Source organism: Culex quinquefasciatus, chromosome 3, assembly GCF_015732765.1.
Source record: "Culex quinquefasciatus strain JHB chromosome 3, VPISU_Cqui_1.0_pri_paternal, whole genome shotgun sequence".
Classification (NCBI taxonomy): Eukaryota; Metazoa; Arthropoda; class Insecta; order Diptera; family Culicidae; genus Culex; species Culex quinquefasciatus.
Genome location: NC_051863.1, coordinates 144,896,767 through 144,910,208, shown reverse-complemented (window position 1 = coordinate 144,910,208; position 13,442 = coordinate 144,896,767). Strand labels below are relative to the sequence as shown.

General features: G+C 38.1%; 2 protein-coding genes across 2 annotated transcripts; one reads left to right on the top strand and one right to left on the bottom strand.

Moving 5' to 3' along the window:
- Positions 1-1,505: 1,505 nt before the first annotated feature.
- LOC6040623 (spermine oxidase) lies at positions 1,506-7,887 on the bottom strand. Its single transcript, XM_001849939.2, has 3 exons — positions 7,223-7,887; positions 1,971-2,533; positions 1,506-1,909 (listed from the first exon to the last, which is right to left on the bottom strand). Exons 1-3 carry the CDS (start codon positions 7,832-7,834, stop codon positions 1,672-1,674), a joined length of 1,413 nt encoding a protein of 470 aa, XP_001849991.2. The 5' UTR covers positions 7,835-7,887; the 3' UTR covers positions 1,506-1,671.
- Positions 7,888-10,580: 2,693 nt separating this feature from the next.
- On the top strand, positions 10,581-12,252 carry LOC6040622 (peroxisomal N(1)-acetyl-spermine/spermidine oxidase). Its single transcript, XM_001849938.2, has 3 exons — positions 10,581-11,252; positions 11,314-11,879; positions 11,932-12,252. The coding sequence occupies exons 1-3, from the start codon at positions 10,641-10,643 to the stop codon at positions 12,191-12,193; spliced, it is 1,440 nt and encodes a 479-aa protein (XP_001849990.2). The 5' UTR covers positions 10,581-10,640; the 3' UTR covers positions 12,194-12,252.
- Positions 12,253-13,442: the final 1,190 nt, after the last annotated feature.

Below are 13,442 nucleotides of genomic sequence, written 5' to 3'. Positions count from 1 at the left end.
CGCTTAAGGTTGACGTCCGTGTGTCCTAGCATGAGCATAAGCATGGTTGACTGCAATTGAGCTGCTACTCCGTTATTGACGGATCAGCTGAAGTTACACAGTAAACCAACAGATGAGTAGTGCGTGCGGGGAAGGAAAGGGAAGGTCAGGATTCATCTTCGTTGCCTTTCGAGCTTCGACGGACTTAATTATATATTCAATCCCGTAATTTTTTTACTTCTTACCGTCGACCTGCCATCCGAGCCACGATGCTAAGGGAAGAGCTTTCTAAACTAAATGAAATTTTAGGCAACGTATTGTTCGTTATCATGTAAACCTCAAATAGTGCTGATGTAACTGTTTCAATCGATTGCATGAAAGTCTTCGTGTACGACTTCTTTGCAACAAACTTCACCACGAATTTACCCAGTCCGGACCGCAAACAACAGAAAGACAATATATACAATATATACACGACGACGCAAAGCATTCTATCAATAAATTCAAGAAGCTTCTAGCACTTTCTCGCGGAATCTCGCGCGTCGATTCGCCAACCGATCTCCCCCACGAACACCACACGACTGAGGGCCCTCCTTGACGTCCGTATGTCCTAGCCAACTCGATAAACCAAAACAGTTCTAAAAACGTTGTGCTGTGAACCTTTCTTGTTTTTCTGGAGAAACGAAATGGCCTACTTTTCCCTACCCAAAATAACAGAATGGAAAATTAATACCTTTTAATGCCAGTGCTGAAAAGTAGAATTTTTCAAAAATAGTATCGAAAAGTAACATTTTTCAATATTTTTTTTTTGTTTTGACCGGTGAATTAACTTAGCACATGGATGTTTGACTAAAAATTCCATTAAAAAGCGTTTTTCGGAATTAAAAAAATGTTGCAAGCAACTCGTTGCAAAACTTGATTTTTTCAACACTCGTCTTATTTATCCAACTCGGATTGGATAGTTGTTCAACTCGTGCTGAAAAAATCTTCTTTTTACAACTTGTTGCATGAACTACTATTTCAAAATTAATCAACCCCCTTGACCCTACTGCATCATACATTTTTGATGGTAACTCGGAAAGCCGGCAACCAACTTCAACCAAATTTAGGGACAATGCACGAAATGTTCAGTCATTATTTGTTTGTTCTTGTTTACATTGCATGCTTTTTTTACTTGATTATTTGCAAAGCTTACTGAAATCCCTATCCAAATAGTACAAGAGAGCACACGAGCATCGAAATGTTAAAGTACTATGCGTTTCCATCGAACAAAAAAAAAGCGGTGAATTTTGAAGGAGACGCACGGTTGTTGTAATTTTAATTGTAATTTTATTGAAACGATATCCTGTTAGTTAGGTTGTTGATCGATTGTTAGCGAAGCTTCACCTATTTTCCCTTTTTTTGAATTTGTAGTGTAATTTTCTAAATAAAAAAATAATTTTTTATCAAGATTCAAAAATTGCTATTACGATGAAAATGCATATGCATATGAAGAGTTTTTTTTCATAGACTTTCTTGTGGCCAAAACGAAATAAATAAACGGAGCCAAAGAATCGGTCAGTTGATTTTTTTCAAGATAATAAGTTTGTTTTAGGTCGGTTTTGTAGTAAATTCGGGTCAGATTTATTGGTGACCAGAGTGAAAATTAAGATAATAATAATTTTCTGAAATATTTAATTCAAAAAGAAAACACTATTCCTCATAGTACTCAACGATTCGATCAGCTTCCCGCCACCCACTCGCAATGGCCCCGTGCACCGTCCCAAAGTACTCCTCACTGGTGGCTTCACCGGCAAACATTAGCACAGGCTTGCCTTCGGAGTTTTTAACCGGTACCGCCATTTTATCGTGTCCTGTCTTGAGGGCTTCCGTGGTTAACGATCGGCTCGAGTAGGACCCCCGGAAGTTCTTATCGCTGGACCATTTTGATCTGAGGAGTGAACAAAAATAATGGTGTTGTTACAGACACAATTTTGATTACAATTTCGTACCTGATCATCCGGATTGGTCTCTCCACGTCCTTATTTTTGAAAAACTTTTTCAGTAGAAACATCATTCCGTCGATAATCTCCTTATCGGGCAGCTGTTCCGCTTGCCGTCCTTCCGAGCCAATCATCCACGCAACCAAGAGGTTCGGTTGACGGTCCACCTTAAGAAACATCGAAACTCCCTCGGTCCAGGCGAACTTCGAGTGCCGCAACTGTTCCAGGTCCTCTTGCTCCCACATCAGCCCGAACACGTTGCCCAAAGACTTCCAAAATGGCTTGCCAAACTCCATGATGATTTTGTTCACCGTGCCCAGGTAGATTCCCTTGATGGCTTTCTGTTTGGCCATCGGCAACTGGGGAGTGAACATGGTTCGTAGATTCTCTTTCAGGACACCGATCGAGCTGGTCACGATCACGTGGGCAGCTTCGTGCTGCGTACCGTCTGCGCATGTTACGACCAGGGGACGATCTGGGCCGTTATACCAGCTGATGTTGGTGACAAATTTGTTGAATTTGGTGAATTTTTCCACAGGAATCGATACGTCGTTTTGGGCTGGATGTCTCCGCTGGAAAGAAATAAAAAAATCTGTAAATTTCACTGTTCAGTTATGCTGTCTTCAACATTGAGTCCATTTTTATCCTACCATAAGCAAGTCTAGTACAATCTTATATCCTTCCCCCTTCCAACCGAGCTCCTGGTACCCTTCACACTCTTTAAATGTTGCACTTCCGGCAGCTGTAAGCTCATACCACGAGTCAATTGCAAATATCTCACGTAGATCGTTATGAAAGTAAATCAAAAACTTCTGAACCAAATTCTCATCAATACCATAATTTTCAGCAACATTCATCTCATTTAAGAATCGTTCAATAAAGTACTCTCCCAGTATACCCTTGAATCTCGCAATTTCTTTCGATTTCATAATTTTCTCGCCGACCTTCAATATTCGATCGCTGATGTTCTGCGGAACCTGCTCACCGTTGCTCCTGATCAGAACCACTTTTTCAAACGTTAAAGATGGTTCCAACAGCCCCAACGGACCCGCCAGATCGTACACAACGTTTCCCCTCTCTCCGTGGCACCATTGGCCACCCAAATCGACCACGTTGACCCCAAACCGAACCGTGTTGATGCGTCCCCCAATGCGGTTCGTTGCTTCCAGAATTTCCAAGCTTTGAAATCCTTTAGTGTAAAGTCGTGAAGCTGCAGCGATTCCCGCTGCTCCGGCACCGATGATAATTATTTTTGAGTCCATAATAAAATTTTGCTTAAGGAATTAAAAGCTTTACTAATTCACTGTACGTGCGATTTTCAACTGATTTGCAGCGATGAAACTTGATTATTGATTACCTTCGATTCAGAATGATCTAATCATTAATTATGGCATTGAAATATATAATGCGTTTAAGCAGTTATTTCATTCACAGACAAATATAATTAATATAATAAATATATTCACAACTATTCAATTTACGTTTCCGGAAATGGACTGCGTAGGATTAAATAGCATCTTTAGTGTTTTTTAAAAGGCCAAATAAACCATTTTTTCAATTTCGTTATTTTTAGCCTGCAGAAAAATTAGCTGGAATCGCTCAAAGTTTCGTGTTTGAACGAACCAGTAAAACTATGGAATGGTATAGTAGAAAAATTCGCTGTTTGAAGGATCGGTTTTGCTAGAATCAGTGATTTTTTGGCTGGTTCGAAAAAAGCTGCCGGATTCAAAAATATACTAGGAGATCTTTTCGCTGGTTTCAGGGAACGATTTGTTGGTTTTTAACGGCTGCAGCCGCTTATGCCAACCAATTTTGTTTTGCTGGTTTTGGCAGTTAATCCACTGGTCCAACGTAAAAATGATAATAAAAGTACTGTAAACTTCAGCAGGTGAGAGACGAAAGATATTTCCGCATCACACCAAGGTTTATGTTTATTTACACGTTGGATTTTTACCTGGGTGATGAATAGAGAGAATGCGTAACGTGATTTTTGAATGATCCCACTTTGTTTACATCTACAAAATAGGACGCTGTTCGAGCACAAGCATGACTTTTTCTTACTGGTAAATGGGCTTTTTATATTCATTGGTATGTGTTTTATTTTGTCGTGTTTTGACATTTTTTGCTGGCAAATTGTGTTTGTTTTCAAGTTTTGAGTAGGTTTTCAAACGGAATCAAACAATTAAGATAATTTCTGGATGGATACAACCGCATCGACTCCATAATCATTAAAAAATGACGATCTTGCTTTCAACTTTCTTAAGATTTCTTGACTTAAACTCCAGGTATTTAAATGCCACAATCTTTTCATTCTTGGATTAAAAAAAAACGAAACGATTTTTAATGATCGATTACAATACTCTCTACTTTTGGTGAAAAGTAAATTGATTCCACTTTGACAGTTCAAAATTGAGGCCGTTTTGCGAACCACTATTCAGCACCCAGTTTTTTACTTTTTCTGATTATCCAGCATTATGCGAACATTTGATTTCAACTAAATGATATCACTTAGACTACTAAACTGTGCCATTTCAATACACAAATGTTGCTTCTTATTTGCATTTTTTCCAAAAACTCGTTGAGCTCCCGCCCGTGTGGATCACTTGGACCGCGCACTGGACTCACAATCCAGAGGTTGCTGGTTCGAATCCCGCGGCGGGCGCTCTCAAAATTCTAAGTGTAAATATGGGTATCCGGCGCCGTCGCTCCGTGCCGTACTCAAACACTTAGGAGCCCAGGGCGGCGAAGTCTTTGTAGTTAAGAGGAAGACACTAGTGGTTGGTACTAGCAATGGTGGCCGACAGCTATAAAGTCAACTTCGTTTTTCGTTGAGCACTGTCATTGGTTATTAACTTTGAGATAAGAATGACAACTTTTATTTCTGCAGCTACCTCTGCCAGTGTAGTAGGTAAAGAATAGAGCATTCTACGTGCGTATGTATTGCGTGTAAGTACACGAAAATAAAGTGAGGTTAAATTTTGTCAGCTAGCAAAACCAAATGATGCGCTAGTGTGCGTACGCGAAACGTCATAAAGCTCTATTGCACTGAAAAAATCTCACATAGCAAAGTCATGTGCTTTTTCACGTGAGCTGCTCCAAAAATCAGCACGATAATTTGCCATGTTTTTCCCTTGACCTCGATGTGTTTTTCATGTGACATTTATGTGATTATCATTTGAAAACAGCTGATCGCAAGCGAGATTTTTTTCATTCTTTTTTCGCTTGGTGTTCACTTTGGATTCAATAGAATTTCACTTGGATTCGCCCCATACCACTTTTCCCTTGATTTCATAGTGAAAATCACGTGAGATTGAAATGTACTGGTTATTGAAGGTGTTTGATGAAAAAATATTTATTCGTAAGATGGCGACGGACGAAGACGGTCCAATTTGCGTATTAATTCTTCTACCATAATTTTAATTTTTTTGTATATCATAAATTTAATCGTACTAGAACTTGTTGGTAAGTATTTTATAGAAAAACAGCGAAAATTTGGCTCCTGAGTTTGTTTTCTCTCAGCACCGACACTGTATTGGCCGATTGATCCGACAACGTCGAAATCTGGCTGCGGTACGATTTGGCAATTTCGTGACGCGGTGCTGGGCGACATGGCTTCTCGTCACCCTAGGCCACTCGACCCAGATCATCAAGGTCGAGTTTGTGGAGGCCTCCAAGAACCGCCGTCAACAGTTTCACGGCTTCAAGTAACGGTTCCTGCTGGTGCAGCGATACCACCACAAGCGTTACCGGAATCTGCTACCAGTAAAATGTGCCGTCGACACCGATCGTGTACTGATAATTCCACCTGTTTTTTTTAAAAAGAAAGTAATAAGTGAAGTGCAAAAAAAATGGATTCAAATAATTTGTAATTATTATTTATTTCATGTATCAATAAAAACGTGTTAATTAAAACATATAATCCCAGTAAAAAATATTTAAAAATAAATCGAAATATATACAATATTCAGCTCACATAAAAAGCACTGGAAAACCATTGCATGTATACTACAAAATCATTTGAAATTCATGTGCACACTCATTCAAAAGTCATGTGAACATTCACGTCAAATTCACGTGTTTTGCATTTAGATTTGCCGGTTCGAGCGTTGGATTTTTTTCAAGTGATTTACACATGACATTCACATGCTAAGTCGTATGGGGTAGATTCATGTGCAAAACATGTGATATTGCTATGTGCTTTTCTTTCAGTGTGCCTAGAATCACAGACAACCGACGTAGCAGCTAGAACAACATGGTTTGAAAATTTTATGTAAAAACATGGCGGCTTATACACTAACGCCACCTCATATGCTGTGCTAGAATTACGCTAGAAATAGCACAACATTTCGCTAGATTTTCTGGTGTCAAATATTTTGGCAGCAATAATGGCAGTAACGTAAATTTCTGGAGTTTTTTTTTATTAAAAGGTCAAATAAACCAAAATTCCAGTTTTTTTCTTTTTGGGTGTTTTTGAAACCGCTTTGAGTCAGGGGCATTAAAAAACACCCAAAAAGCAAAAACTGAACGGTGAAAACGACGGAAACACGCTCAAAACCAAGCTTAAACCCATTTCGGATCACTTTTTTTTATCATTTTATTGCAAAAAAATGTAATTGGAAAGATAACATATCTCACGGAAAGGGACAAATCAGCAGGAGGATTTTCCTGGTTTGATTTTGCTGATATTTGCGAAAAATTACACTGAACCAGTGAAGGTTTTCGCTGAAACCAGCGGCTGAGCAAATTCGAATCCAGCAACTTATTTCTGCTGGTTTGTTTTCGCTTATTACTGGTAAACATGCTCAATTTTGGTCCTAATAAAAATAATTTAAGTTTTTAAATATTTTACATACTGACCTTGTTATATTTTTAACACAAACGTACAGGTGTTATGTGGAATTGCTGTAACTTATAGAAAATCAAGAGTTTTGATGACTAAGAAACATTTTGCTTAAGATTTCTTTGAAATGTTGAAAGGGGAATCAAGTTTACATTTTGATAATGCCGGTTTAAAATATGTTTTTCAAGCGCTTCAAGAGCTCATCTGATTAAATACCCTTATCAGCCAAACATAGCTGAATGTTCAAACTTTCAATTCATGCAAAACGTTCATAGTTTTGTGAGAAATTGCCAGAGTTATGTGCGATACAAAAAAATGGGATCAAGTCTCCCCACTCCCCGCTACATGAATTTTAATTTTTTTTTTCAGTATTTTGATTTAAGAAAATACGAAGCATTTTGCAAACAGCCCACTAGCTTACCAAAAGCAGCTCCAACACACTCCTGTATCCTTTGCCCTTCCAGCTGAGCTCCTGATCACCTTCGCACTCCTCGTCCGCGGCACTTCCGGCAGCCGTCAGATTGTACCACGAGTCAATCGCAATAAACCCGCGCTGCTCGTTATGAAAATAAGCCAAAAACTGCTGAATAAGCTCCTCGCCAATGTCACGATTTTTGGGCAGTTCCATCGTCTTCATGAAGCGTTCCGTAAAGTACTGTCCCAGGGTGCCCGTGTACCTCTCAATTTCTTTCGATTCCATAATTTTCTCGGAAATGGCCATCATTCGATCGGCGATGTCCTGCGGAACCAGTTCACCGTTGCTTCGGAGTATCACGTTGTCGTCGGAAACGATGGACGATTCCAGCAGGCCCAGCGGACCAGCCAGCTGGTACACGGCGTTCCCTTTCTCACCATGGCACCACTGGCCACCCAGATCGACCACGTTGGCCCCAAAAGGAACGGTTTGGATGCGTCCCCCGATGCGGTTCGTTGCTTCCAGAATTTCCAGGTTTCGAAATCCTTTCTTGTAAAGTCGTGCAGCAGAGGCGATTCCCGCTGCTCCGGCACCGATGATGATTATTTTCTCGTCCATACTGGACAATTTCGCAGCCAACAGAAAACGCTGTACGATGCGATGCACTCAGTGGTTCATATCTAACTGGTTGGTTGCGTTTGACTAGCGGTGGTATAAAGTGACATCATTTGGTTTAAAAAGTGATTACCAAAAATCACCCAGTACACAGCTTAAAATTGTAACAAAACATCTGATAATACGGACAAAATTTGTGTCTGGACAAATGTGTAACTTTACCTTAACATTATTATTGAAGCAGTTGAAACATATTTTAAAGTCATGTGAAATTTCAATGTAAGTAATAAAAAAAACAAGTTTTTTTAAGCCAAAAAAATATTTGTTTCATAAACTTTGGAAGGAACATAAACTTAAGAAAAAGTGACATTTTACACTGTGGAGGTTTGAAAACAAAAGTATCAAGTGTGTGGCTAAAATTGGGTACTAAAGCCCTATGTAAATTTTTATGTACAACGGTAAAAAACACGATAAAAAACCATTTCTGATCACTTTTTTTCATTTTAATGCGAATTTTTTTTTTGACTAGACAACATTTTTTCGATGGATCAACTATGGTCCCCTTGGAACGAGCTGTCAAGTAGGAGCTTTTCTGTCAAGAAGGACCGCGAGGTTAATTTTTCAAAATTGATTTAAAAATCCATTTTAAACTCTATGTGGTCGTACAAAGGGTCATTGTACTCACAAAAATAAGCTTTATCGCTGTAAACAATAATATCAGAAATCCAAGCTTCATTTTAGGACCCAATTACCACAAACCTTATTGTGGTTAACCCCTTTTTTAAATATGTTTCAAAGCTGATGTTGATAGAACGATTTTATGCTTTTGTAAGCAATAGGTATGGAAAATTGTATATCAAATCAAGAGCGAGTTACAAATACTAGAATGTTACAAAACGGGTAAATTTTGTGAGCTTAAATCTTAGACTGCAGAGAAACGATTAATTTTGTCTCATAATTACAAAATGCTGAAGAAATATCTTAACCTTAAACATTTATAAAATAAATACCTTTTAAAAACATGTGAGCGAAAATAACCAAAAGGAAATTTTGGGGACATTCGTTCCTATCAAACTCCCAGTTCACTTAAATCTATTTCTGAAGTCGACAGATTGTTTGCTTTCGTCCTATCTTTAGCCTGCAACAAAATTTTCGCTTTTTTCTAAAAGGTGATTCCAAAAACTCGAAAAAGGCTTCCCGTTTCACCTTAAATGAAGATTGCATCTAGAATATTAGAAACATAGGTAGGGGAGAGTGGGGAGACTTGATCCCCTTTTTTTGTATCGCACATAACTCTGTCAATTTCTCACAAAACTATAAACTTTTTGTATGAATTGAAAGCTTAAACATTCATCTATGTTTGGCTAATAAGGGTATTTCATCAGATAAACTTTTCGAATCATGCCAAGCGTTTTAAAAAAATATTTTAAACCGGCATTTCAACAATTTTAGGGGTAACTTGATCCCCCTTTCAGCATTTTGAAGAAATCTTAAGCAAAATGTTTCTTATTCAGTCAAACTTTCAATTTTCTATAAGTTACAGCAATTTCACATAAAACCTGTACGTTTGTGTTCAAAACATAACATGTTTAGTATGTAAAATATTTAAAAACTGAATATATTATTTTTAAGACCAAAATTAGGCATGTTTACGAAAGCTGGAAATTTTTGTTTACAAAACTTTTGAAAAAAGGTTTTAACTGCAGTAAGTTATGTACAGCTATACTAAAGGGAACTATGTATGAAACCCCAGCCCAATTAATTAATCTTGAGGCTGATTCCAGCGACTTTAAAAATGCAGGGATCAAATCTCCCTAAACGCATATTTTTAAACAATTGATTGTAAAAATAGTATGACGATAAATTTAACATCGATTGCGTAAGGGTTTTAGAGTTGATAGTATATCAAACAATTCATGCATTAAAAATATTTTTTTGAATAATTTTTGAGTGTTTTCTATACTTATCAAAACAAAGAAAAAAGATCTCTTGGAAGTTTTTTGCAGCACTTCTTCGAAAAATGTGTGTAACTCAATCTAAACATTTTTAATTTGTTTTCTTTGTTTTCTACAATGAGTTTTAGTTAATTTCGCACAACTTTCTAGAACATAGCTAATTGTTTTACCCACATGCTGACGAGATACAGGCTTGGGATCAAGTGTCCCCGGGGATCAAGTCTCCCCACTCTCCCCTACCTTGAAAATACAAAACAAAACAAAAATCCAAATTGGCCGCAGTTATTTCTCAGCATTTTTGCAGATAATGTTCTATAACAGCTCGTTCAATGGGACGATATTGTTTTAGATTTTTTCACGAAAATTAAAAAAAAAATGATCAGGAATGGTGTTGAATCAACATGACAATTTTTATTAAAGAAAACATTAGTAACCAGGATATAAATCAACATGAAAGATAATATCATACTTCATTAAGCTCACACAACTGTGATTCAAGTTAATCACACGTGCTACGTGTGAACAAAAATACGTTTATAGATATGGAAACCGCAAATACTTAAATATTGTCGATCTAATAAAGTGTGGTGGTAGTATCTGCTTAGTAAGTGATACTTACACACTGCTATATTTTCACCACAACTTGGGATAGGTTGGGATTTTGAGGAAGTAAAAAAATGTGCAAAAATAAAGATAACCGAGCATTTATCAGCACTCGGTGCTGAGGTTACCAATACAAAAATCACACACACATTTATTCAGTCGTTCATCGTGAAATTTAATCAGTTTAGCTCAAGTCGGTAAGCGATTAAGAACGACATACTGCTTATTGAGTAAGAATTTTTAACGACATCATGAACTCAAAGATATTGATTGTGGGTTCCGGAGCAGCTGGCATTGCCGCGGCAACTCGACTATTCCGTAAGGGATTTCGAAACTTGGAGATCTTGGAAGCAAACAATCGGATTGGTGGACGTGTTCATACCGTTCCGTTTGGAGCAACCGTGGTTGACTTGGGAGGTCAGTGGTGTCATGGGGAGAAGAACAACGTCGTGTACGAAATGGCTGGTCCGTTGGGATTGCTGGAACCATCCGTTGTGGCTGCGGGGAATGTGATAATCCGAAGCAATGGTGAGTTGGTTCCGCAGGAACTTACTGATCGGTTGATGGAGGTAGCTTTTGGGATTATGGAGTTGGAAGAAATTAAAACGTACCAGGGAACGCTTGGGAAGTTTGTAACGGACCGGTTTAGGGAAGCGATGGCCGAGGCGAATAACCAGGACATTGACGAAGAATTGATCCAGCAGTTCCTGGTGTTCTTCCATAACTACCAGCGTGGCTACATTGCGATGGACTCTTGGAATGAAATGTCTGCAGCTGGAAGTGTTGTAGATGAGGAATGTGATGGCGATCAAACCCTTAGTTGGAAAGGAAAGGGATACAAGAGCATACTGGCGTTACTTATGGTAAAACTCCTGAGTAATCATGAAATTTTCATTTAACTGTATTGTCTTTTAAACATTGCAGAACAGTCATCCGGTTCAAACTGGTGAACCAATTCCGATACAAGATTTTATCAAATTCAACAAATTTGTCACCAACATCAACTGGAGTAACGGACCAGACGGACCTCCCATAACCGTAACTTGTGCTGACGAATCGCAGCACGAAGCCACGCACATAGTTGTAACAACATCTATTGGTGTTCTCAAGGAAAATCACGACTCCATGTTTAGTCCACCGTTGCCGTCCTCCAAACAAAATGCCATCAAGGGAATCCATTTTGGAACAGTGAACAAAATCATCATGGAGTTCACAACGCCATTTTGGGATGACATCGGTAACACTTTTGGCTTGTTGTGGAATGCTCAGGAACTGGAGCAACTGCGAGGTTCCCCATTGGCTTGGACGGAGGGCGTGTCCGTGTTCTTCAAGGTGGATCACCAACCAAATCTTCTGGTTGCATGGATTATCGGTCCAGAAGGTCGTCAAGCTGAACTGCTGTCCGATGATCAGGTTATTGATGGAATGATGTTTTTACTGAAGAAGTTCTTCAAGAATAAAACTATTGAAAGGCCCATCAACATGATCAGGTAATATCTACAAATAGTTCAACAAACCTTACTCACATGATTTCAATTGTAGATCAAAATGGTCCAGCGACAAACATTTTCGGGGATCCTACTCCAGCGTTTCATTGGCCACTGAGGCGCTAAAGACGGGCCATAACGAGCTGGCCGCACCGGTATTGGCAGAATCAACCGGAATGCCAGTGCTTCTTTTTGCCGGTGAAGCCACCAATGGAGAACACTTTGGAACGGTCCACGGAGCGATCGAAAGTGGGTGGCGTGAAGCTGACCGGATCATTAAATACTACAGGGATCAAGGATGTTGTGAAGCTCTGTAATAATTGATTTTTGTAACATTTAATGATTATAAAATGTAAAGCATCAATTTCGTATAGAACTTGTTAAGGCGTTTGTAATAATTGTAACTTTCTCCTATTTATGTTTCCTGTTATATTATTAGTTTTCTAATCTAAATAGTTTATAGGCGATTGAACAAGTTTTTATATTTTCCATATCCTAAAAAAAAAATCTAAAACGGCAAGGCTTGTTTGGGACCGTCCATAAACCACGTGGACCCCTCCCCCGTGGACATTTGCCACCCTACCCCAGGGGTGACCAAAGTATGGCCCGCGGTCCAAACGTGGCCCGCGAGGTGTCTTTTTGTGGCCCGCGGGCCCATTTTGAATGGTCATGTAATATGTAAAGTGAGTTATTGTTTTTTCAAAAAGAATGTTAATTTTGAACGTTTTTTTTTTTTTGCTAATATAAAACTAAACATTTATCCATATTTTGAGCCCCATTTTACGACACGAAATGTTTATGAAACGTTAAAATTTGACTTGGGTAGAAAACTATAATAATAGAAAAATTAAGTATACAAAAATAATAATTTAAAAGTCATAATGGCCGTTTTCATGAACTGAGCCTCAAACTCACTTTGCACTTAGAAACCTTCTATCTCGAGATTCGAATTCATGACAGTTGGATAACGAATCTGATTAACTTGAAAATTTAAGTGCAATCAGCTGGAATCATTTTAAAACGTTTTTTTAAATTCCATTATTGCCTAATTGGGTCCTAAAATTAAGCTTCAATTTCTGATATTATTGTTCAATATCATAAAACTTACATTTCTGAGTACATGGACCTTAAATTTTTTTTATGAGAACACGAGTAAATTCAACTAAATACTATTTTTCCAGTGTCTAAAACAATAAAATTCATAAATCTTATGGAAAACGGTCATTTTCTGTTTTCTATTATTTTTAAATAACGAAAATGTGTTGTTGAAAATGTATTTTGATATTTAATACAAAAAATACATCTGTTTTGTAATTTTAAAAAAATAACGTAGCTTAATATTTAAATAGTATATTTTGTATATTTGGCCCGCAAGCGCTTTCCCGGCAATCAGAAACATTGAGCACCCCTGCCCTACCCTTATAGTCCCACCCCCTCCCCTCTCGTGGACAATTTCTATACAAAATAAGCTGAAGCGCCTGGATAAATGTACAAATCATGCTGAAAAAATCCTCTTTTTGCAACTTGCTGCATAAACTACAATTTAAAAATAAATTGAATTGAATT